Genomic DNA, 26,676 nt, shown 5'->3' with positions numbered 1-26,676 from the left:
CTCGGCACTGAGCAGCGGCCGCCCCTTACCCAGACGGGGCAGTCGTGGACCACCAGCTTGACATTCCCAAACGCGCTGGCCTGATACTCGGTGAACACGGGACGTGCGACCGTACTGGTGGCGTTCAGCAACAAGCTGCTTTCGTCCCCCGAGACCAGCGGGCTTCTCCCCAGGTAAGTGCGGATGAGCCCCGACGGCCGATTGTCCTGGTGAAACGCGTCCCCCTCGTTCCCGAGCGCCACGATGTGAATGGACCTACACGACAGGGAGGGGGTGAGGGGGGAGAAGAGGCGCGTGGTCAGCGCGAGGATCTCTTTAATCAGAACAGGAAGTGCGGGGGGCAGCGCGCGGCGAGGATGAGCGAAAGCCCCTCGCGCTGGGGCGCACGACACGCGTTGGGGTAGAGACAATGGCAGGACCGCGACGCGTACGTACATGATCTCAAATCCAAGGGCAGGGCGGCGACTCGGAGAAAAGCGGCTCCTCGCGGCCTCTCGGGGCCAGGCGGCGGCGTATTCACCCGCAATCAGCTCATCCCCGGCCGCGTCTCCTTCGCGCGCCTCCACCGCGGTGCGGCCGACGCAGAGCGGGCCCTCGCGAGCAGGCGAGCGAGCGACCAGGGGGCCGGAGACGTGCGAGTCGGGCCGTGTGCGCGCTGCCAGCCAGTCAGGAAGTGCCCGGGAACATCCCGAGCGGCCCGCCGCTCCCCGCCTCCCCGGCCGCCGCCGCCAAGAGTGGCCCGGCGCCCGGGCGCTGCAGCCCCCTCTCTGCCGCGCTGCCCGGGCCGGGCAGCTGTCGCCTTCTGCTGCCGCGGCTCCTCCTTCTGGCCGAGAGTGAGTTAGGAGAAAAGCCGGGGCCTCCGCCCCCTCGGCGGGCCGGGCGGGCGGGTGCAGCACGTGCTGGCCTTGGGGGTCGAGCGGACGCGGGGGGCGCGCTCCCCGCCGGGGCCCCGGGCCCAGGCAGCGGCTGCCGGATACAAAGGAGCGGCCCGCGCAAGGGCCCCGCGGAATATAAATTAATAAATACAACGCCCAAGCCGGAGAGCTCCTGATCGCCAATCCGCCTGCAGCAAGTTTGTTCAACTCGAAAGGCTGTAACCAGAGCCAGGGAAAGGGGGGTGGGGCGGTGAGGCCCCCGCTCCCTAAAGGCTGGGGAAAAAGGAGGCTGGGGAAGCTAGGCATTCAAGCCTGCTGGCCGCTCCAGCAGCCCAATTTTTTTCCCCTTTTGGCCTTGACCGAAAGTGTTTTACCACGTCTCCCGCTTTGTCATTTGTCAACATGCACTACAGCTGTTTTCTAAAATCATACTTGGGAGAAAAAAATAAAGGCAACATTCATGCTGGGGCAGAAAGAGTTCTTTGTTCACACAGCAATTAATTTGCTAATATCGCTTTTGAGGGATTATTTACTATTTCAAGCTATATTTGGCATAGTTTACCAAAAACTGCAGCTTTTCTTTTTTTTGAGTGCTGGGGTTCTTATTGTGATAATGTTAAGTTACGTGTGAAGTGTTTAACATACGGATAAGCTAAATGCTAGTTTACTTGGAGATTTTCCAGTGCACATTAAGGCTACCTATTTAATAACTCCTTAGACCAACTGAAAAAATAACGTTCATGCTAATAATGCAAGGATACTTCAGATTCCTTCATGATAACTCACTGAAGTAAAGGTTATGACTGCCTCTAAAGGGCCTCGAACTATCCCAATGCAAATGAACACCCGAGTCCACTAATACCAAGAAGGGCCAGAGGTTACTGTGGGACTCAGCTTCTCCATAAACATGAAAATTCTCACAAGTGCTCTGTGTTGAAAGAGTTATTTCTCCCTTTCCTTATTTATTCATTTTGCCCTACTTTAAAATATCTTTTCTCAAGAGAGCTATTTTGAGGGTATGAGGTACTGAGGAGGGACTGAGGTACTGAGTAGGGGAGTGAAAAGACTAGGATAAGAGGCCTTTGGAATGTGAACAGCTTTTGATTATGGGCCCTTGTTGCTCAGTTGGAAGCAGTATAATATAGTTTCTCATGCTCATAGGGTATAGCAAGAGGCATTATTCATGTAGTCACTGATTTTTATTTTTACAATTTTTTTTTAATGTTTATTCATTTTTGAGAGAGAGAGACAGAGAGAGAAAGAGGGAAGCAGAGTGTGAGCAGGCGAGGGGCAGAGAGAGGAAGACACAGAATGTGAGGCAGGCTCGGGCTCTGAGCTGTCAGCACAGAGCCTGATGAGGGGCCAAACCCATGAACCATAAGATCATGACCTGAGCCGAAGTCAAAACGCTTAGCCGACTGAGCCACCCAGACGCCCTATCACTGATTTTTTTTTTTTTAAATCTATTTTCCCTTGCACTAAGTATAATTTCCCTTAGTCTTTAGAACCTAAACCATCCTGAAATATCTAAGAGTATAGGATCACCTTTTCTCTTGGGTCCATAGAAAATATATTTTGTCAATCCCTTCTGGTAACCACAGGTCAAAAACAAAGACACTAGAATGGATGAATGCAGAAAGAAATTGTGGTATGTACCTGCAATGAAATATTATTTGGGATTAAAAAAGAAGGAAATCCTGTCATCTGTTACAATATGAATGAATCTTGAGGATGTTATACTAAATGAAATAAGCCAGTCACAGAAAGACAACTACTGCATTATTCCATTTATGTCCGGTATCTAAGGTAGTCAGACTCTTAGAAACAGAAAGTAGAATGGTGGTTACCAGGGGCTGAGGGTAGGAGGAAATAGAGTTGTTCAACAAGGAGAGTTTCAGTTTTGCAAGATGAAAAAAACTCTGGAGATCTAATGCAAACAAGGTGCATATAGTTAACACCACTGTAATGTATACTTTAAAATGGTGAAGATGGTAAATTTCATGTTATATTTTTATGTTTTGTCACAATACAAAAAAGGGGGGTGGGGATTGGGAAGTGGCAGGAAGAAGCATGCATTTTCTCCTCCATTATTGAGTATGGGAGCCAGGCCCATGGTAGGTAGCATGGGAGATACGAAGATACATAAGACTCAGGTGTTACCCTTGAGAAACCAAGTCTATAATTAATGGTCGCTACATTGTGAATATTAATGCACCCAATCCTTTGAAAACATACTGGTTGCTTAAATAATTATAATACAAGCTTATGCATTCAGCAGCAGAGGTAGGTACAAAGTACAAGGTTAAAATTCAGTGAACATTAAGAAGAGACTGTGCCTGTGTGTCACCAGAGAAAAGTTCACAGAGGAAGTAAACAGTGGCTTGGGTCCTAACAGATGAGAAGGAATTGCTAATATGAAGAGGAGGGAGGTGGGAAGGGAGAGAGTTTTAGAAGGAATAGACAGACATTATATGAAAATCACATGCAAAGGTGTAGAGACATGGAAGATCATGGTTTGTTCAGGAAACAGAGCTGAAATTAACACTGGTGTGCAGATTCCTTTATTACAGCAGACAAAAAAGAGAGTGGTAGAGGCTTTCCAAGAGATTTCAAAAGTCAGACCTGGGAATACTAACTATAGATTAGGGGTCCCTCTGTATATACCAGAGAGCTCAGCTAGATGCTTACCAAACCCATCTTCTTTTCCAGGACCCATAGCTGAACTACATTTTCCAAAGCTTTTACATGTAGATAAGGCCATATCATTAATTCTGAGTAGCAGAATATAATCCCTACTGAGCTGTTAAGAAAAGTGTGCCTTCTCTATTCTCTTTTATCCCTCTCTACTAACTGGGTGAAGCCAGGTCAATGTTGAAGCCATTGTGTGAATCTGTTGGTCTGCTGCATGGAGGAAGATTGGGTTCCTGAATGAATGGTTAGAGCAGAGCTGCTTCACAGCATGCATTGTACTGAGACATGAGTGAGAAAATAGATCTTTATTGAGTTAAGCCAAACATTTTAGGGTCAATTATTATAGCGGCTAGTGTTACTTATCTTGGCTAATACGAGATCACAGATGGTCTATTTCTTGATATCGTAAAGATTCTTTTTATAATTATCTTAAGGCTACTTTTTTTAATAATTATTTTCCTCTTATTTACAATTTTTATTTCGTTTATATATTTGTAGTTTCCCTCAGTAGCATTTAATTAAAAATTTACTTTTACTGGGGTATAACAAATTGGATTATCATTAGTCCTCCAGTCTCAAGGTCATGGGGAACACACAAGCAAGCACCTCCCACCCAAACAACATGCTTCCCTATTTTTGCAGTGGAAATGCCACCATTTTCTATTCATTCTAATAGATGCTTTTATCTCCAGATACAATGTAGCCACATAAAAGCGTTAAAGTATGTGTGAGGTAACTCAGAGAGTTATTACTGGTACCCAGATCATGAATATTAATATACCAGTCTTTGAAAAATATGCTGATTCCTTAATGACTAGAGAGGAAGCAAGTGTTACTATGGGTAGGTCTGAAGAATTAGGCTTGGCATTAAGATTTTTCCAACTGTGTTTCAAAGGAACTAGTTTTCCATCTGAGGAGGTGGGGGAGAAAGATACCTAGAGAGGTCTGAGCACCACCTTCTCCCATCTCATAGTCAATCAGAGCAGTGTTATTGTCATCTAATTTTATGTTGTTGTTTTTTCAGTTTATTTATTTTGAGAGAGAGAGAGAGAGAGAGCGAGCGCACAGATCATGACTTGAGCCAAAACCAAGAGTTGGACGCTCAACCGACTGAACCACCCAGGAGCCCCTGAAAGAATATATTAGAGTTTCAAGTTTATTTTCAGTAAAAAGAGGGTATTTCTAACATTAAGAGGAATAAAATTTTAAGGCTGTCTAGAGCAAGGGTCTCTAAAGTGGGGTACAGAGGATGAACCTGAACCTGAAATTTGAGAATAAAGTATTTGGACTTCTATGTACAAACACATATACTTTTATCAAAATAAAGGGAAAGAAGTCAAGCTTTAATAATATTGAATGTGAGGACTGGCAGCAGCACCCCCACATGGTCCATAGGTGGACAGGCACCTGGGGTGCTCTGGGGAGAGGGTGGGAGCACAGCAGCACACAGAACAGAAGGGGAGGGCTCTCTCCATTGTTCGCTTTCAACATATTGCCACATGTTGCAGTTTCTGTCTCACTAAGTGGATTTATGTAGGATATTTAAATGAACTGTTACAGCATGGACCAATGGAGATAGTGTTAATAATGCAAGAATAAGCAAACACAGTTGGCTGCGTTGACATTTCTGATGTCCTTTGGAAGCCACATTGCAAAGTAAAAAATGAATGACTTAATCGGATCTGACAAGTTGGCCATAATCATTGAAATAATAAGAACATTTGTTTTAAGTATGAACTTACATATACTTTTGCTAACTGACTTCACCCGGTGTGTATCATAGTTAATAGATAATGATATTCTGAACTGATTACAATTAGCTAGCCATTTAAAAACTACGCAAACATGAAGGCAAAACTCGGCATCTCCAGCATATTGAGTAATGTACTATTCAAGCCAATACTTTAAAGAAAATTCATATATTACAAATGCTAAAAAGCTTTGTCTGAGCTTTCATAACAATGAATGTCAAAAAGCAACATACGATAGGGAAAATAGTTTTTTTCTTGCCAAGATGAAAATCCCTGAAATTATACATGGAACACAAATGGAAAAAAACAACTTCATTTCTTTGACAGTGAATACCTTGAGAATATGCATATGAAACACTGCTAAAGACCCAAAGACACAAGTATTGGAACAAGTTACACAATGTGGGAAGTTTACCATAAAGTTAAACTGAAAGCACAGATGTTTTTAATATGTCTCACGTTATGGTGGATAGATTCTGTTATGATAGATTCTGTTTCAGTGTGGTATTTACTACACTATGTTTTGATAATGAAATACATTTTAAAATGACATTTTTTGTGTGTGAGCCACGAAAGAAAAACTATAGTAGAGAAGATATTCTTTCTTAACTACATCTTGAAATGATGTTTTAAATAATAGTTGAATTTGTAAAAATAAAAACTGTTTTATACAAAACTTGTGTAGTGTAATCATCGATGGATTCATTGTTTTGACTAAAACTTTTTAAAAAAATGAAGGGGAGGATTCCAAGCTAAGGTTATATGAGAGCATTCATGTGAAATTCATTCATGGTACATTTTATAGGAAGTTATTCCAGCAAAGAAGTTGGGGCCAGAATACACAGCACTATAAGATGTTAACAATACAGTTAGTTTTGTGCAAATGAGACTTGTAGAGAGTTTTTAAAATTTTTTCTTCATTGTGAAGTATAACACCTGTACACAGAAAATTGCATAAAAATCATCACAAATTAATAATTATAAAATAAACTTTCCTAAACATCTCCCAAGTCAGAAAATAGGGTATTATCAACATTCATGCAAGGGTACAGGCATGTGCAGACGCACACACACACACACACACACACACACACACACACCTGGTGCCCACCCCCTTCCCCCCCACCCCTCAGTTACAGTTATCTTTTCTTCCTTAGAGATAATCATCACCTGACTTTTGTGATGATTATTTATTTTTCTATATAGTTTTACTACATGTGCATCCCTAAGCAAACATTTTAATTTTGCTTCTTTTTGAACTTTTTATAAGTGGCATCACACTCTATATACTCTTTTGTGTCTTGATTCTTATGATCATCATCATTTGTCAGATTCATTCATGTGAATGTAGCTGTGGTTTGTTCCTTTCATTCATTTTTATTGCTGAATAACATCCAATGGATATATACACAACCATTTACTTTTCCATCCCATTGTAGATGCATATGTGGGTTATTTGTAGTTTTTGCCTATTACAAACAAAGCCTCAAGGATCACTCTTATTAAATATAGTGGGTATGCTACGTCACAGGGTATGTGTATGTCCAACTTTAATAGATAATACCCAACTGATTTCAAAAATCATTTTAATTATTACACTCTTAACTTCAGGGCATGAGAATTCTCCCCTTAATCCTTTATATACTTGAGTATACTTACTACATGTCAAATATGATAGTAAGTGTTTTACTATTATTGACTTATTTACTACTTATTAATATTTAATATCCGCCCTGTTGAGTACATGTCTTACTATCCTAATTTACAGGAGAGAAAATTGAGGCACAGAAAGAGGCTAAGTAACTTGCCCACAGTTATACAAACAATGAGTTGGGATTCCAACTTAGTAGACTGGCTCCAGAGTCTATGCCCTTACCCACTACACTGTGTTGATATATGAAAATACTTCCTTCATTATGTAATTTTTGTGAAGGAAAACATTGCATGTAACCTATAAAAATGCATATATTATAGGCTTTTTTAACCTAGCTAAACATTTTCCAAATAAAATTTCCATGGGTTTTGAAGCCATTTGTTAAAAATATAAACATTTACAACATCTTCTGATTAGAGTGTAGAAACAAATGAGTAACATTAGGCAAGTTGGAAATGTATGTATCTAATATCATTAGATATTAACAAAAATCTTTACATAAAAAGTGGGCCTGAAAAATAAGCATTATAATTTAGTAACACAGCTAAGGAAGCAGTTCTTCCATTCAAATTCATTTATCTTCATGAGATCTTTTCAGAGAAACTTGAAGTAAACAAAACGTAAAAGCAGACATCTACATTGCTGTATCACAAAGAGTTAAACTAAGAGTTAAGAAAAATACTGAATTATTGTTCTCTCTAAAAAGCTCTAACAGTAACATTTTAAAGAAAATGTATTTTGTGTTATTGTTAATACAGTTTAAAATTATTTAAAATATAATTTCCTTCATCTTTATTTCATCTATTGATATCTTTATTTCTGTATGTTTTATTGTATTCATTATATATTAACAGGAATATATGCATGTAATTTATAAAGATATTGAGAGTGTGTTCAAAATTCTTTCTTATCGGGTACTCAGTCAAAAAAAGTTTGGAGACTACAGATCTGGTAGCTAGGGCTGTGCTCTAGAGAGCAAGTTTAGGAAAACACCATAGTGGAGTCCTGTGCTGTTGAATAGGGCATCAGGGCTGACTGCTGGGGTGAGAGAGAGGTGGGGAGAGAGGAAAGAAAGAGGAGATAGGAGGAGGCAACACAGATAAACTGTCGACCTACGTGCCTAGAAACCTGCCTGGTAAAAAATGTATTTATATTGTATTAACTTATCTAATGAGAGATAAAGCTTGCAAATTCACACAAAAATCATAAAATTCAAGATTAGCATCTTTTTGTTTTTACAAGAGCATGCATGTACTTCACATAGAATAACCTAAGCAGAGTCACATGCCAAGTTCAGTAACCATACAGTCAGTCATGAGAAAAGTTGACTTTATTCATTTTATTACTTGGGTAATTCTTCCCAGAGAAGTAGCTGACAGTTTATTACTTCTTTCTTCTAGTGGATTTCTTCTAAACTACAAGGCTGCAATGCTGTCAATTCTGTTTGGAGAAGCCAAGGTGAAAATCCAGAATCTAACTACCGTAAACTCTTTCAGAGAAGGTGTAAAATGTGCATTTGTTTGTTTGAATTTATATTACCCGCCCACCTCTATCATTGTGTGCAATCATGTTTTTCAAACAATCGTTCTGCTTTCCAGTTAAAATGTTACTTAAAAATACCAGAACATATGTTCCTTTGAACCAGGACTGCTTGTTGCTACCAGCATTTTTCAAAGGATTGAACTTCAAAGAAATCAGGTTGTTCAGCCTTCAATATGCCTGCTCTGTTATTTAGTCCTTGAAAAATATATATACAAGTATCTTTATCAAACATTATTGATTGTATCATTTACTTATGCATAATATTTGTGAATATTTCCATTTGTAGCTATACAGAAATATATCTAATATAAATATTAGATTTAAATGGTGTAATACTCTGCTGATAGACCTTTGTGAAAATCTTAAATACATGAAAAGATAGATTTTTTTCAATATTACTATAATCTGGCTCTACTGTTAACTGTACTAAAAGTTGTGCCATTTACAATGGTAGTTTCCTCGTAAGTCTTCCCTATCTCTTATATTCCTTCTACTTGCTATCTCTGCTATGCATCTGTGCTACGACCATCCATTGGGCATTATCCCAACTGGGCATTTTACAAGGCTGCTTTGAAATGTTCTCTTTTTTTGTTTTCTCTTTTATGTTTACTTTGAGACCCAGAGAGAGCATGCACAGTGTTGGTGGGGGAGGGGCAGAGATAAAGGGAGAGAGAGAACCCCAAGCAAGCTCCGTGGTGCAGAGCCTGATGAGGGACTCATTCCCAGGAACCCCAAGCTCATGACCTGAACCAAAATCAAGAGTTGGAGGCTTAACTGACTGAGCCACCCAGGTGCCCCCTCCTTTTTCATTTAATGGCAAGAACAAACCAATTCACCTCACTTCTGCCCTCATACAATACTTCTGATCCTTATTTTTCTCACCTTGCTTTTTACTTTTCACACCCAACTCTATAATCTTGTCTGCAATGAAAAACTATTTTACAGTGAACAATTGAAATTTTCTTAGAAGCTTTTTTTTTTTCTCTAAGAAATGCCCAGCTGGTTAACAGCTTGTATCCTTGGGGAATAGTCCTTTGGCATTCAAACATCACCTAACTCAGGCATTTAAAACTTTCAGTTTATCTTAAGGACATTTTTTTTTTCTCTTCCTTTTGTTTTTCACCTTATCCCGAGATCCCCTGGGCATATTCTTACTGACAGTGATCTCCATGGTCCTCTTTAGAGCCCATTCAATGTTTTAAATCTTAATCTGAGACTTCAGTATTATTATTTTTTATTGCTATTCTCACTACTCATCTTCAAATTAAAATATCTGGACTTGCATAGTTATTATTATCTTTCCAGTTATACTACCAGTTTCTTTCCCTGCTATAGCCAGATCCAAACTCCATTCCCAACTGGTAACTTTCCCCTACTACTACAGGGCCGATACTATTTCTGCTAATGAAGGGGCTTGTCCAGTGTTCTTTCTCAAGATGTTCGGTGTAACAAGCTCCTTCCAGTTTTAGGACCAGGGTGGGACAAGAGCAATTCAATCTACATTAAAAGATTCAGCATCTTCATTCAAAAGTGTCTAGACTTTTCTCAGTGAAGTGGTAAGTAGCAGAAACAAAGCAAAGATGCTTTTGGACTCATCCCGGTGTCAATTAGATCTTCTCAAAGTTTCCACTGAAATATTCCCCTAAAGAGAGGAACTTGAGCAATACCCCTTACCACGCCCACACCTAAATCCCCATCCAGGCTGCAGCGTAAGTTCCCCACTGCAAGCCCAGGGCTTTAAGTTCTCAAGTTTTGTCTTTTCAGTCATAGTATATTCTTGCTGATTTAGTATAAAAATAAAGATTAAATTACTTAACAGCAGGTAAAATTAAAGGGTGTGCATATTTATACTGTGATGTTCCCCCCCCCACCACATATTTTGCTTTACTACCAAATTGGCAAATCATAAGAACCCATGAAATTCTGAAAGGCAAGAAAACTCTTCTTTCTAGTGAAATCTAGCAAGACATGACATTTTACTGAACTGGTTAGTTAGCAACTACCTTTTTATAGGTGAACAGAAACAAAAGGATCATCGGTATTTGTTATTGGAATGGTTGCCATGTCCGACAAAAATCCTGTTTTTACTGGTCATTATGTCCAACTCTTCAGAGTAGTGGGAAAAGTTTATGATTCTGTGAACAAGAAGAATGAGACACTCAGAAATGTGCAACTCTGCCATAACACAAGAAGCAATGAAGTAGAGAATACAAACAAAACAAAGCAGACACACACAAAAAAAGCAGTTTGCTTTGTTTTGTTTTGTTTTGTTACAAGCATTTTGTTTGTTTTGATACAAGCATCACTAGCTATAGCCTTAAATGGAACAGTCTGTTACTAGGTCACTACCCATGAACAGTCATAGATTATATACACTGTTAATAACTCCCCACACTAGACTCTAGAATTAGGAGACACCTTCAGCCACTGGGTTTTATTAACTCACTATGATTTCTAATACATGACTTAGTCCTGTTGCATTAACTGTGATTACAAGGATGTTTTGCTTACAACTCAGTCATGGTCTCAAAGCTTTTTATTTCAGGAGCTAAAAATGATGTAAATACAGTTGCTGTTCTAAACAACTGAGTTAGAAGTGTCACAGGGAGAGGCCAGCTGGGCTGCTCAGGCTGGCCTCAGGATGACATTGCCTCAGTCAAGTCACATTTTCCAGGGCTCATTCCTCAGTTTTGCAAGTCCAGAAACTTAATTTTGTCAGGGTGCCCAGAGCTGATCCTACTCAATGGATGAGTTTGTGCTAACTCAGTGCACAAGAAGCCAGTGTATAACCTAGATTTGCTCATTTATAATGAGAAGGGTAACTATTAAAGGGCCCAGAAACTTATGATATGTGGCCAACACCTTCTTTTCCCTGTAGGGAAGTCTACATGGGAAGCCCACTATTATCCTTTCAGTTGAACAAACGTTTTGTTTTGTTTTTTAAGAGAGAAAGAGAGAGAGAGAGCAGGGGAGAGGGGCAGAGGGGGAGAGAGAGAAAGAGAGAGAAAGAAAGAGAGAATCTTAAGCTAGCTCCACGCCCAGCGCAGAGCCTGACACTGGGCTCGATCTCAGGATCCTCGGATCAAGACTGATCCAAAATGAAGAGTAAGACACTCAACCAACTGAACTACCCAGGTGCCTCTCAACAAGCATTTAATAGGCATCTAAGGTATAGGTCATTTTGATCCCAAGGATGTTTTGCATATATAAATAAATGGTTAATTGGAATTAAGCCAGCAAGTGGAAATTTGTGCCAATTTAAAACTTGCTCAATCTTCTACAGTTCTGTCTTCTGATTGGCAGATTCAGGCTTAGGAGAGACTAAGGTCTATCTACATGATGGGATTAGCCACAAAGATCATCCAACAGCCACATTTACAAAGCCATCTTCTAAATATGGTTCTTAACCTAGAGCTTCAAAGGAATCTAATAGCCCATGGAACAAGTATGCAAACAACTGTACTAAATGCACTTGTGTTCTTTACTTCTAAATTCTCATATCAGGGAAAACTTGGTATCTTCTAAACTTCTAAAACTTAGAATCTTCCAGAGCCAACCTGGGCAATCGGGACTATCAATACCACCTGCTAATCAATATTAGGGCATTTCTAGAGTGAATTCTTCCTGAATTTTACAGCCACTTTAACCTAATATCCTCCTTGCTACAGGCCCAGCTATAATGTATCCTGGTCACCTAGATTTGCCCATGCATTTTTCCTGCAAAACTTTTCTAGTTTACCTTCTGTAATTCCAATTGGGGTAGAGGGGAGAACCAGACCATTATTCCTTTATCCTCCTGAAGAACTGTTCTTCTGATCCAAAGAGCCATTTGCTATACTTCCTTCTATCTTTCCTCTTGCTGTCATTTAGCAACCTCCCACTCAACCACCAACCTCCACTTCATACATTGTTCACTATTTTTCTCTCTGCTCCAAATATGTTCATGATCCTCCATGATGTCGATGTCCACATGAGTTACTCTTTCAACTTCTTAGCCTCTCTTCTTTGGTGACCTTCACCTCCACTCCACTTTATCCCTCCTTTTCAATGTCCTGTCCCTAGGCATTATCACTACCCACAACTGTTCCACACCTACAACAACACATTCAGATATTCCACAACCTGGACACGCAACCTTCATCCTTCCATTTCCATCATTCAGTTGCTCCCTGCTCATGCTCTCATACAATATCCAAACCCTTGACCCTTCCATGTTCTCCTTCTCTGATAGCCCTCTTCTGTCTTTAGTTCCCACCCTATCCATTTGAAATCCCATGGTGCATCTCTTTGTGTTTAGCCTCACATCCCTTGTTCTGTAGTCCTTAAGTCCAAAACTCCAACCCCGGATCAATCCAGCTGTCTAATTTTTTCTATACCCATATTTTGATGGCTAAATCTTACTATAGAAAGTCATCATGCAGATTGGTGGTGCTACAAATTCACAGTCTCCAACTTCAATTGAACACTGGGTATTTCTTGCCAAATGTGGTTATTGCTCTCATTCTCCAGAGTGGTTCAAGCCTTCTCACTGTCTTCTGTCTCAGACTTTGACATCTCCTCCCTCCTTATCTTCCCTAATGTTTTCTGTCCCAGAGAAAAAGGAAGCATCATGGCGTGCCTGGGTGGCTCAGTCGGTTAACTGTTGAACTCTTGATTTCGGCTCAGGTCATGATCTCACAGTCGTGAAATTGAGCCTTGAATTGGGCTCCACACTGGGCATGGAGCCTGCTTAAGATTCTCTCTCCCTCTCCCTCTTCCCCTCCCCTGCTTGTGCTCTTTCTCTCTCAAAAGAAAGAGAAAAGAAAAGAAAAAAAGAAAAGAGAAGAAAAGGAAGGGAAGGGAAGGGAAGGGAAGGGAAGGGAAGGAAAGGAAAGGAAAGGAAAGGAAAGGAAAGGAAAGGAAAGGAAAAGAAAAGAAAAGAAAAGAAAAGAAAAGAAAAGAAAAGAAAAGAAAAGAAAAGAAAAGAAAAGAAAAGAAAAGAAAAAAGAAAAGACAAGACAAAGGAAGCATCAGATGGGGAACTACCCTCAGCTTCCCACTACTAAGCCAACAAATTTACATGTCACCACATACATCCTTTTCTTTGCCCTTCAGTTACTGTGCAATAGATTCCCTCATCTTATTTAAGGCTGGTATACCAGCCTCTGGTAGTGCTGTGTGTGCTTCCCCTTTTGACACTGGAGGAACTGCACTCCATCTGTTTCCCCTTTCTTCTCTGGTGTCTTCGACATTTACCTCTCTGCTATTCAATACTGTCAGTATTTAAACATGTCTGAGTCTCTAGTTACTATTTTTTCTTCCCCATTTGGCTCAAAGCAACTTTTTTTTTTTAAAGAAAATATCTTTTAGTCCTAAGTTATTTAATTACTTCACTTGTCAGGACTTGTATGCTTATCTATAGCAAATTTCTAGTGTTTTCAACAGACCATTTTAAATGCTGCAAACTTGCTTACCTGGAAAATGGTTAGGACTTAAAACTCAAGTATTATACAAGTTTTTATTATTGTAAATTATGAAATATACAACAGCACATGTTTTAATGAATAATTATAAAACAAATACCCATTTAACCATCATTCAGGTGAGGAAATACCCCAACCTATGCATCTCTTCTAGATACTTTCTCACACTTCTACAGGTGACCACCAATCTGAATTTTATGGTAACAGTTTCCCAGCTTTTCCTTATAAAGTTTAACTCTTTCTTTGCCTGCTCAGGCCCACTCTTCTCACTTCTCCACCCTGCTCTATATACAGGGAAGCTAGCTTGTATGAACTGTATCAACAAGCTCCATTGGCCTCTGGCTTCCACTTGCATTTATCAACAGGGAGATCAGATGGAGTGGAATGAAATAGGATATTTTCCTCCCCTGCCTCCTCTCCTGGAGAGTCTCCCCAAGGGCTAGCTGGGTTGGTTTTATTACTAACTGTGTTCACCAGGGTTAGGCAGAGAAACAGAATCAACATGGTGTGTGTGTGTGTGTGTGTGTGTGTGTGTGTGTGTGTGTGTGTTTATATATATATAATACTGTTATACATCCTGAACTGACATAAATGTCATATATATATATATATATATATATATATATATATGTCATATATATGTATGTATATATGACATACATATATATGAGGGAGAAGGAGAGAGAGAGAGAGATTTATTTTAAAGAATTGGCTCATACAATTGTGGAGGTTTAGTGAATCAAAAATCTGTGTGGTAGGTCAGCAGGCTGGAGACCTGGGGAAGAGTTGCAGTTCAAGCCCAAAGACTGCTGACAGAATTCCTTCTTGCTTGAGGGAAGTCAGTCTGTTCTATTAGCCTTCAATTGATTGGATGAAGCCTACCCATATTATGGAGGTAATCTGCTTTACTCAAAATGTACTTATGTAAATGTTAATCTAGAATGAATGAGTCACGGGAGTGAAAGGCACAGCATAGGGAATATAGTCAATGATATTATAATCGTGTTGTATGGTGACGGATGGTAACTACACTTGTGGTGAATATAACATAACATAGAGAAGATGAATCACTATGCTGTACACCTGAAACTAATGTAACATTGTGTGTCAACTGTACTAAAAATGTGTTTAATAAATGTTAATTACATATTTTAAAACACCTTCACAGAAATCTAGAATAAGTTTGACAAATGCTGGACACCATGGCCCAGTCCAGTTGGTATACAAAATTAAACATCACAACAACCAAAGGTCACTGTTCCTATGAGACTTAACTCTTCATGCAACTCTCTCCCTCTGCGTTCAATCCGCTTACCCCCTCCCATCTAAGGATAGTTATGCCTCCTGCTCTTACTGGCACTAGGACACTGTACCATTCCTTATAGCTTTTCCCAAACTCTTCCCACACCTTTTATTAAACAATCTTCACTTGCCTCACTTGAGAATATCAATACACTACCCAAGTGTGTAATCCTAGAAAATAGAGTTGCCTGCTTTAGAACTTGATGGTGTGTGTATTCTGTTGTGTCATGCTTTCTTTGTTCAATGGTATTTACAGAAGTTTCACCCATATTGTTACATATGACAACAGTTCATTTATTTTCAGTACTGTATAGAGTTCAAATACATGAATGTATCAGTATTTATATATCCATTCTAGGGTTAATGAATTTATGCATTGTTTCCAGTTTGGGGCTATCATAAACAATACTGCTATGACTATTCTTTACATATGTCTCTTTCCCTGTCCCTCTGCCCCTCCTCCCCCATGCACCTGCACATGCTCCCACTCTCTCAAAAACTAAAAAAATAATAAAAATAAATAAAAGTAAGTCCTTTAAAACCTTTAAAGGTCAGCTGGTAATAATGCTTGTGAAGTAAATTTCTCTAATATAATTTCACAAAGGAAAACTAATTTCTGCTTTAAACAGGCTATGTTTCCACTAAAAGAATTTATACATTTTATAATATGCAAACATGAAAAAATATTGCATTCAGGGGTTGCAAATGAAAAAAAAAAAGAACTGAGCAATTTAGAGAATAATGAATGCTATTTCCAAGACTAAAACATTCAGATCTCTGCCAAACTCTTTCACTTCTACAAAAGTAAGTTTTAGTAAGACTGTGTATCTCTGTGTGTGTTTCTGTGGTGTGGTGTGTTTATGTGTATCTATTGTGTGAGAGACTGTCTTGTGTCCATGTGTCTGTGTTTCTGTGTGCATGTCTGTCTGTGCGTGTTTATGTATCTGTGGTATCTTGGGGGCAGGAAAGAGAAGGTGGGATTTTAGTGGTATAAAAGAAAGGAAGGAATCCATTTCTGTTGGAACCCATCTTCCATTGGATAAGAAAATAATAAAATACATTTATTTTTATTACAAAAAAACCCTTGACAATAGGTGAAATAATTGAATAATTTTATGTCTGTAAGTTTTAGACGTTTTAATAAAACTTTATCACAAAAGAAATCCATGTCCATTGTTGTATAAGTTTCACATAAACACATCTGACTACCCATTGATAACCACTTTATATCCTTCCAGATATTTTGATGTATATATACATACATATTTTTGCAAAATCGGATTACTGTCAATAAACCTTTTCTTAGCAATATGACATGAAGTCAACAAATACTTGTTAATTCCATTCCTAAACCATAGCAGAGTACAGGATATATGGAAAAAATTAAGAAAATATCTGTTAAATAAATGGAGGAATCCTTTATGGTTGTCTTTGGTAATATTTTTCCTGTTGGCATGTTTATATATTTGTGAATTCCATATGAAGTGAGGATTTTAGGCCTTTGTTTTTTATGTAACAAATGCTGTTTCCCCCTATTTACACTTAATTTTAATTTTCCTCTTCCAAAAGAATAGAAAGTAACATTTGAACATATAGCTTAATCTCACTGAATAAAAAAGTCACCTGATTTAAATCAAATGGGGCTTCACTGCAACTTTTAAAGAAATAAATGAAGCAAATGCAACAGATGAGAGCAAAGTGCTGACTGCTCCTCACTAGAGGTTCTGCTCTATTTAAATAAAGATATGGGAGTGATTTGTAGATAGTAGTGTAGAATATGCCAAAAAGCAGTACATTTTTGAGTCAGAATGTCTTGGTTCTTATCCCACTTGTGCCCTTCAGCAGCTGGGTGATAAGGGAAAAATCACTTAATGCCTCTAAGTATCTGTAAGCAAATGGTCTCTAAGTAGTATTCCATCCCTTAAAGATTACTTCCAGAATAGATACTTATTCTTAAATATGAAACAAAATATATCTAAACCCCCAAATCAGGCTCAGTTCCTCTGCCATAAATTTGATGGTAACATGAGAATATATATATGTATATTATCCTGTTTTATTTTTGCCATAATTATTTTTAAATACCTGGGTTTTTTGAGTTATGTTTAATACTTCTTGCAGAGAAGGTTTTGTTTTGTTTTCTTTTCTTTTCTTTTCTTTTTCTCTCTGTTGGCAGAGTTGGTAGAGAGTCAACTCTGTGGACTAAAAGCAAGTATTTTGTGTTCTTAATTTCTCCCTTGAGAGAATCTTGGTATCACGAAATGGAACTATTAGTACAGTTGTAAATGGAACAAGCTACTGAATGATCCTTTAAATATACTCCATTAACTTTAGTTCAGTAAAAGTAACATCATGGGGTATTTTAGTCCACTGTGTTTTGTTGTTGTTGTTGTTGTTTTTTAAACTAGGATATTATTAAACTAGAAACCTAATTTTACTATAGGCATTATTTATCTCCATTTTATAGATGAGGAAACCCAGAGTCTAGGAGATTAACAATGTGTCCCATTTTTTAAAGTAGGAGAGCTGAGACATGAACACAGGTTAGCCTGGCTCCAATCATTCTGAAAACACCATTCTCCTAAATATATATACATCCTGTCCATTCATGGAAACGTGCCCAGCTGAACCTCAGCGTGGCAAAAATAAATGCTCAATAGTTATTGCAACCACTTTATTACAGGAGAACTCAGTGGTGTGCAAGCTGAAAGTAACAATCTCCTTTCTCCAGCTGTCCTTCAAATTTGCACTGTTACAACTGTCTGTGCTCCACCTTCACTATCTTGAAACCCCAGGTAGATTTTATAGTTCTGTGCTGGCTCTCATGTAATAAATGAAGTTTTAGTACCTAGAGTCCAGTCTGGGGTAATAATCCAAACACTAATCTCATTCCATTTAAAACTTTCCTTTCCTAGTTGAGTTTTGCTGGGGGTTGGAGGGTGGGGGCGGAAAGCTCTTACTTAACTATGTGGTTGTGACCAGCTTTGGTGCCCTCGGGAACCACAAATAGTCAAAGGTGACTGTGCTATATGGAACCCTACTGGTAACCTCCTATTGCACTTCTATCTGGTTTACCATCCGGAGAAGCCCATGGGCTTCTAGCAGCCTTCCTCCCTCACACTGCCCCTTCAGGTGGAGTCTATTTTGTGGAGATGTTAGGCTGGGTCCCTCCACAGGTGCCCATATCTAATCCACAGCTTGCTCCCAAATAGCCTTCCCTTTCTTTCCTCTTGAATAGAACGTGCCCATTTCATTCCAGCTCCACTGGTTTTGCCTACTTGCCTTTCCCACCTTTCTTCCTCTCTGTCAATTGAAATGTAATTCCAGCTGATCTCAACACACACCCTTCCCCATGAAGCTTTTCCAGATTTACCTATTCCTACAATGGTTTTCCCAGTTTGAAGTCCTGAGCACTACAGTCTGTCAAAAAAAAAAAAAAAAAGGCAATTTTACCTAAGAATATCTTGGATGAAGCAATAAAAATGATCAATTTTATTAAATATTGACCCTTGGATATATGTCATTTTAATATTGCGTGTGAGTTAACAGGAAGTATGCATAAAGCCCTTCTGCTGCATACTGAAATACATGATTGCCTCAAGGAAAAACTAATAGTATACTTGTCCTGGTCTGTGACTTGAATTAGTGACTTTTTCCATGGAATATAATTTTCACTTGAAAGAACACCTGACAGAAACCATGGTTATATAGCATTGAGTGTTTGCCAGAGTATTTTCTAAAAAATGAAAGAAGGTTGTCATTTCAAGGAAAACAAGTGACAGTGTTTAATGCCAATGATAAATTTAGAACAAAAATTAGAATTTGGGAAAACTTACATCTGGCACCATAAGTTTGACAACTTGTGGTGGTTATGTAGCTATGTCCCAATATTCTTTGATCCAGTTCTCCTCAAGAGGCAGGGCTTAGTTTCCCAACCATTGATTGTGGGCTCAGCCATTTCTACTAAATAGAATATGGCTGAAGTGATGAGCTGTCATATTGAGATTAGGTTATAAAATGACTATGCTTCTGTCTTAGGTGAGCTCTTTTATATTCATATTCTCTCTCTCTCTGTCTCTCATCACTCATCTAGGACAAGCTGTCAGGTTGTGAGGTAGCCCTGGGAGAAGAAAGCCAACTGCTACACCTTGAAAACACTCAAGCAGCCTATGGAAAGGTTCACTTGGCAAGGAACTGAGGCTTGCAAGCAACCATGTGAGTAAACTTGGAAGTGGATCCTCTGAAGCCTGCCAAATGGCACATGAGTCAGTTTGGAAGTAGTCTGTCTCTCAGTTTAGCCTTGAAATGACTGCAGCCCAGCCAACAGCTTGATTGCAACCTTTTGAAAGACCCTGAACTGGAACCACTCAGCTAAGCCACTCTGGATTCCTGACCCACAGAAACTGTGAAATAGTTAAAATTTATTGTTCTAAGTTGCTAAGTTTGAGTAATTTGCTATGCAATAATAGATGATACTATAGCTTCCCCAAACGTAAAGACTTTTCTGATAAGAGCAGTGGTAATATTAACAAAGAGGGTTTTTTGGGGGGGAGAGGGGAGAATAGAGGAATACCGGGAAATTGTTGAATGATGAAACATGTCAATGGAAGGTCTACATAAATCAGAGGACCAATATTATCCAAATGATCAATGCATGATGCTACAAAATCATGCATTAATAAAAGATCCAGTCAAAGCACACAACAGACCAATAAATTTAAATGTAACAGAGTATATTATTTCTATGTTGCAACTAACCCTTAGGAAACTACCACCTATTGAATGCTGATACAGGATCAAAGAAGACTGTCCACACTTATCAGCAAAGAGTATTAACACACTCCTTCCTTATACAACTACATATCTGTCTAAGGCTGAAATTTCCTCATGTATTTCAACCAAAATAGTGTACTGTAACATTAAATTCAGAGGCAGATTTGAGAAGCCAGATGTTTTCCATAAAATTAGACATGTGAGAGATTTGCAAAAACATAAACAATATCACTCATCTCACTACGTGTTTTATTTTGAAAAATATAGTGATTTTTCATGAAAAGATTGTTATTGTTATTTTAAAAGAAACTGTATTAGTTGTATACTGCTGTATCACAAGTCATGCCAAAATTTAGTGGCTTCACAGTATTTATTTCTTATCTCACCATTTCTGTGTGTCAGGAATCCAGGTGCAGCTTCTTTGGGTTCCTCTGGCTCAAGGTCTCTCCCAAAGTTGCCTACATTCAAGGTGTCCACAGAGCTGCAGTCATCTTAAGGCCTGCCTGGAGCAGGATCAGCTGCTCAGCACACTTACATGGCTGTCAGCAGGACCCAGTTCCACACTGCTGTCGATCAGACACATCAGTTCCTTGCTATATCGGTCTCTCCACAGGAAAGTCACAACATGGCAGCTGGCTTCCCTCAAAGAGAGAGAGAGAGAGGAGCCACAGTCTTTCTGTAACCGAATCTTGAATTGGCATCTCATCATTTTGGCCACATCCTTAAAAAAAAAAAAAAAATCAATTAATCCAGCACATGCTCAAGGGGAGGGGATTACACAAAGGCATGAATACCACCAGGTAAGAATCATTGGGGGCCCTCATAAAGACTGCCTACCATATGAATTAACAAGTATTTTCTAAATTTCTCAGCATTAATTTCTAATAAGTTATTATCAATAGATACAAATCACATAAACAAAAATTTGGGGGGGGGGTTCTCAATAATTTGTAAGAGTGTAAACAGCTTTTGAGACCAAAAAGTTGAGAATTGCTATTCTAGTAATACAAACATTGGCTTTCCACATGGTAAAGATGCAGGGCATTTTTTCAAGAGCTGATAATTCATGTCTTACTTTTATTATTATTCATAACTATAAACTCTTTTCCCCAAAATGATAGTATTTATAATAGCATTATAAGATACACAAGTACATAGTGAAATACAGTAATGTTTGCCAGAAGTACATATACAGTGGGTATAGTATCAAGACTTATAAGTACTATATATACCATATATTTATCACATATCTGAGGATACTGCATTAAAAATTTTTAATAATATTTATTCAATATACTAAGTGCTTACATTGATGCCACCAATAATTGGTGATTTTATTATTATTTTGTTCAGCAAATATTTGGAAAACTCTGGACAAAGAATAGTATTAGAGTTAGAGATTTATAAAGTTTCTAAAATAATTTAAGGCAATATTCAGATGTGATTTCCATGAAACAGAATTTAATGATAAAATGAATGAAGTGCAAGACTTTGGGGTGTGGAAAAAGGAGAGGAAGGAGGAAGAGAAGACATAGAGAATAGCCAGAAATAAAACACAAACTTATCTTATGAAAGAAAAAGAAGGTTATGTTAAGAAGTATAGGATATTGCTAGCATCAGATACTTATAAAACTCAAAAAGAATGAAGACTGAAAAAGTTTTAGATTTGGTGATAGGACTTTAACACACACACACACACACACACACACACACAAATCCAAAAAAAACAAAAAACAAAAAAAACAAAAAACTCACACAGGGCCAGAATCAAATCTAAGTAGGAAGTAAGAAAGCTGAGACCACAAAGGGAAGAGAAAACTTTGGTCAGTAACAAAGTAACAAAAAAAGGTTGTGAGATCTAAGGAACAGGAGATCTAAATATGTACCTTCCTACTGTTCTTTAAGAACCAAAGAACTGACAGCATTTACTCTTTATACAAGCCAATAAGGGTCAATTTTGAATTGTATTCAATTACATTAAACCAAATGGTTTGATAAACTAAATTTTAGGGCTGCCTGGGTGGCTCAGTCAGTTAAACATCTGACTTTGGGTCAGGTCACTATCTCACCATTTGTGGGTTCGAGCCCGGTGTCTGGCTCTGTGCTGACAACTCAGAGCCTGGAACCCACGCTATGTCCCCCTCTCTCTCTCTGCCCCTCCCCTGCTTGTGCTCGGTCTCTCTCTGTCCCTCAAAAATAAATAAAAAACGTTAATAAAAAAATTTAATAAACTAAATTTTAGAGATACTGCTTTGACTAAGAATTTTTCTATTTTTTTTTTCTTGCCAGTATGCTCTAAGCCTATCCTTGATTTGTTCCCTGTACTAAGTGTTCCTAATATCTGGTTTGATCCTGGCAAAACTACAGTTACAAAAATTTGCATGACTATCTGTGATAATTTGACCTTTGCTAAGGTCAAAAAAAATTTTAAGAGCTCTGTTTCAACTCCCTTACTTTACTGATCAATAAATTTGAGGCAAGGGAATGTAGTTCCTACAGGTGGCCACATCAAGCCTGGCACTAATATCCCAGGTCTCTTAACTTCTAATCCTGGGGTCCCTTATTGGCATCACATTATGCAACATTACTTTTGATGATATTTTCCAAAATTACTGCTGGTGTAATTTTAACAAAAACTTGATACTTTGGGAGAAAGGGTTTGAGGGCGAATAAACCTCTGAAAAACAAGGGACACTGAATTGACAAGAATTGAAAGGTGTTAGCTTTTAGGATTAAATATTTCTGCTCCCTGGTACTATTTTTGGGCTTCCTAAATCCATCATTCCTTTTGCTCAAAATGATATATGGCAGGACCTTGTCTCTTGAGCCTTCGTTTTCATCACAAATAAATCAACCACCCACATTCTGCCCCATTTACTCTTCTCCACAGACTGAACTCCAAATCTCTGGGTCCACAGGATCTCCAATTTCAGCTAGGAGCGCAGTTCTCTGGGTCCGCATTTAAATCTCAGTTGCTAGGGCCAGAAGCACTCCCAAAATTGAGGGATGAGTTGTAGGAGATGGCAAGAAAACCCCTCGGAGCCTGCACCACATCCCGGGGCCTTTGAGAGGTCCTGAGTGTTACAATACCACACACGCAATTCAGGACCCACCTTCCTGCGCCTGGAGACCAATGTCTGTCCCAGGCTCCAACTGGCGTGGCTCTGCCCTGTGCGTGACGTATGACGTCACGCGTTTGGCACGTGCCACCAGATCTGCAAGGACTATCCCAGAGGCTCGTGGTTACACGTGTTTGGAAGTGGGAGGAGGTGGGCCTTAGGCTATTGGTTTTTCATTTCCAAGTGGGAGGCTGCTGGTGGAGGGCAGAGGCTGCAGCCTTCTGGTCTGGGCGGGCCTGGGACAGATGCGTTAGGAGCGGCCGAGCTGGAACTCCGAGGGCAAGGAGGCAGCCTGCACCTGGCACCTGCACGGAGCGCACCGCACCCTCATTCCGACGGCGCACTTCCAGGAGAGCTGGCCTAGGTGAGGACAGCCCTCAGTGCCATCAGCACCTTGTCGCCGCTACCCCAGGCTACCTTCTGCTGAGAACAGCTCTGCTTATTGAAAGGAGAAGGGTTCTTTCATCTTTATTTTTTCAACTGGGTGATGATGAAACTTCAACCAAGAGATTTTGAGCTTTAGCGAAATGACACCATTACCTGAAAGTAAAGTAAACTTTATGTAGACTTTAAAGGTACTTAGTTTTTAAAAACATACTGATTTTGCCCCCAAAGGCTAAACAATAACTATTTAAAATGGTATACATCCCTGACGTCTCAGGTCTTCCTCATTTTTTCACGGGAGTTCTTCCTTGACATGTCAATTGATAGTGACCCAGTCTTCTCTGTATGTTGATCTATTTCATTCCAGTATCACATGGGATGACCTCGTTTATTTGCTTGTTTATAGTGTCTTCTATAATGCAAGTTCAAGGAGAGCTATGATCCGGTCTGTTTTATTTATCTGCTCCAGTTTCTGGCACGGTGCCTAATGTTTGTTGATTAGATGAAATGTTTTCTGACTCTGGCCACCCAAAGCTGGCACCCTTGCTCTTGCTTGCATAGGTGACAACATCCTATGTATGTCAGTGTTCTTGTATTCATAATATTTTATTGTAATTGTCGCTGAATATGTCTGTGCTACACTACGTGCTCCTTTATTTAGAGTAAGGACTTTTATTCATTTTTGTCTCCCATGTGCCTGGCATACAGTGGACACTCAGATTTTTATTGAAAAGGTGGAAGTTATCCAAAATAAAAATTTTAATAATCTGTATCTTTTCTAAACTTTAGACTATCTGAGAGTATTTCTCCTCTTTTTGGTATTTTTTCCCCCTGATACTGAAAGCCACTCACTCCAACTAAGAGAAGTAATAATATGTGTGGTGAAAATAATTCAAAATTTTGAATAGAGAATCTAGATAAGAGTCTCTGTTCTGCTATTTTCTGGTTTGGAGATACTCTAAATTTTTCAGAGCCTGGCTCACCATTTGTAGATAGAGATAATAATACTTACATATGGTCTATGTAACCATTCTATTTCTTTAGATAGAATCCTAAAAAAAAAAAAGCCAAACAAAACACAACAAAACAAAAGTGGCTTAATACACTCTTTTAAAAGAAAAAAAATAAAGATTCTCCATTCTCCCATCCTCTGCTTAGATAACACATATTAGACATATTTAGTTTTGAGTTTGATTGAAACTTATTCATGTACAAATGTGTAAAAACCACAAATTAGGCAGATACAATTTAAATCATTGGTCAGAAACACTTTATTTTAAATAAAAGGCATTGTTTTTTACATAAATGTTACATATAATCTTTACAATTTAGGACTGTAGGTTATTTATTAGTCTTTTAACATATAAAAATTGTGTACAAAATAACTTAGAAATACCTAAGAGGATTGGTTGGTACTGGCTGAAAATAAATGTAGTCTCATGACAAGTTGAGATAAATTCACACCTAGTTAATTAAGTCTTGTCAGCGCTCCACGTCATAGAGGTGTCATTGACTTGCTGTTAACGTGTTTGGTGGAAATAAAGAATGGGATCCATCATTCAGTGTATTCATTTTTGCCACTGTTGAATGAACATAATTTTCTTTTTTGATAATTATGTAGAATTACATGGAATAACTAGTTTTCTTTTTCATTGTGCTTGAATATTATTGGTTTGACCAGAGAGATACTTAAGTATTTGGGTAATTAAGTTATACATTCTGTGACCCTAAGTGAAGGGACCAAAATACACAATCTGTATTGGTTCCTGCAAAGGTTATTGCAGAAGTGGATAAATTTAAGAGTTCTAACCAAAAGCTGTAAGAAATGTGGACTATGAATACTTAAGTGTATTTAATATGTATTTATTTGCTTTACTTGACATGCTTCAATTTAGATTGCTTGTTTCCTAGGTGGAAGAATCTATCAAGATATGTAGCTGCTCAAAAACCCTTATTGGACAATGATAACTACAGATTGGATGAATGATATGTAAGAAAAGAATGATTTTAATTTAAAATGTAAATTTATAGCAAAATTTTCTAATACTAAAATAAGATCTATTTTTCAATCACAGGTATATATAATATATGTATTATGTATATGGCATATATATATGGTGTGTGTATATGTATATATACACACACCATATATATATATATATATATATATATATATAACATAGTTTAAATTCACCATAAAACCTGAACAAGTTACTAGTAAAAGAAATGGCTTCTCTTGGTTCATAGAAAATAGCAATAAGGAGTTGATTCTGTCCCACTGGATGTAAGCTCCAATAGAATAAGGGTTTTGTTTATTTTGTTATTTTGTTCACTCAGTGCTGAACAGTGAGGGCACATAGTAGCTGCTCAGTAAGTACTGAATAAATGAGAGAAGCCTCCTCCCTGTTATTACTGGAATAGCCATTAATGATAATTTTGTCACAAAAGTCATTATAGGAATTTGCTCTCCAGGTTTTTATTGTCTTATTGTTTTTATTAAATATTAGGAAATCACATATATTTATAAATCGTTGCAAGACATAAATAAGTAATTACATTGACATTTGTGCACACAATTAAGTTTTAGAAGAAAGTAGGGTACTGTTACCTTGGAAATTGTTGTGTACACTTGGACAAATCCTGTGTCTTAGTCTCACCCTCCGAGATAGCAACCAGTACATTGAATTTTGTTTATTGTTCCCTTTCTTTTTCTATACTTTTACCACACATAGGTGTACTCCTAATATATTGCTTAGTTTTGAATATTTTTGAACTTCATATAAATGAGATCTTGCTATTTTTTCTGTATCTTTTCCTCATTCAATATTATTACATTCCTGAGATTTATTCATGATGTTGCGTGTAGCTATATTTTTTCATTTTTACTGCTGTGTAATTAACTATTATGGATATATTATAATTTGTTAACTCTGTAGTTAATAGATGTTTGAGTTGCTTACATTTTTTTCATATTACAATTAGAGCAGCAGTGAACATTTTAGTCCATGTATCCTGGTGCCAGAGGGGATTTTTCCAGGATTGAAATTGGTGGTCACAGCTATGCATATCTTCACTTGTACTTCATAATACTGTTTTTTGAAGTCATCATGCCAATTTACATTC

The 26,676-nt window shown here is 38.3% G+C and overlaps 1 protein-coding gene and 2 long non-coding RNA genes across 4 annotated transcripts in view; 1 reads left to right on the top strand and 2 right to left on the bottom strand.

The window, feature by feature from the left end:
* The window catches only part of RHOBTB3 (Rho related BTB domain containing 3), a 54,855-nt gene extending 53,510 nt beyond the window's left edge, over nt 1-1,345 (bottom strand). The window contains exons 1-2 of one of the 2 annotated variants that reach the window (XM_043593970.1): nt 436-1,345; nt 30-255 (exon numbers count right to left, since the gene is read on the bottom strand). In XM_043593970.1, the coding sequence (XP_043449905.1) occupies nt 30-255; nt 436-1,181 (972 nt within the window). In that variant the 5' untranslated portion in view covers nt 1,182-1,345. The remainder of the gene's footprint in view (nt 1-29; nt 256-435) is intronic. The other variant, XM_043593961.1, reaches the window with a different exon arrangement.
* On the top strand, nt 65-25,576 carry LOC122491368. Its single transcript, XR_006299340.1, has 4 exons — nt 65-173; nt 8,372-8,429; nt 19,371-19,492; nt 25,465-25,576. It is a non-coding gene; the product is annotated as an uncharacterized LOC122491368 (long non-coding RNA).
* On the bottom strand, nt 10,471-20,648 carry LOC122491370. The gene is made up of 2 exons (XR_006299341.1): nt 20,437-20,648; nt 10,471-10,648 (listed from the first exon to the last, which is right to left on the bottom strand). It is a non-coding gene; the product is annotated as an uncharacterized LOC122491370 (long non-coding RNA).
* Nucleotides 25,577-26,676: the final 1,100 nt, after the last annotated feature.

This window comes from Prionailurus bengalensis, chromosome A1 (assembly GCF_016509475.1).
Source record: "Prionailurus bengalensis isolate Pbe53 chromosome A1, Fcat_Pben_1.1_paternal_pri, whole genome shotgun sequence".
NCBI lineage: Eukaryota > Metazoa > Chordata > Mammalia > Carnivora > Felidae > Prionailurus > Prionailurus bengalensis.
This window is presented reverse-complemented; position numbering and strand designations above follow the sequence as displayed.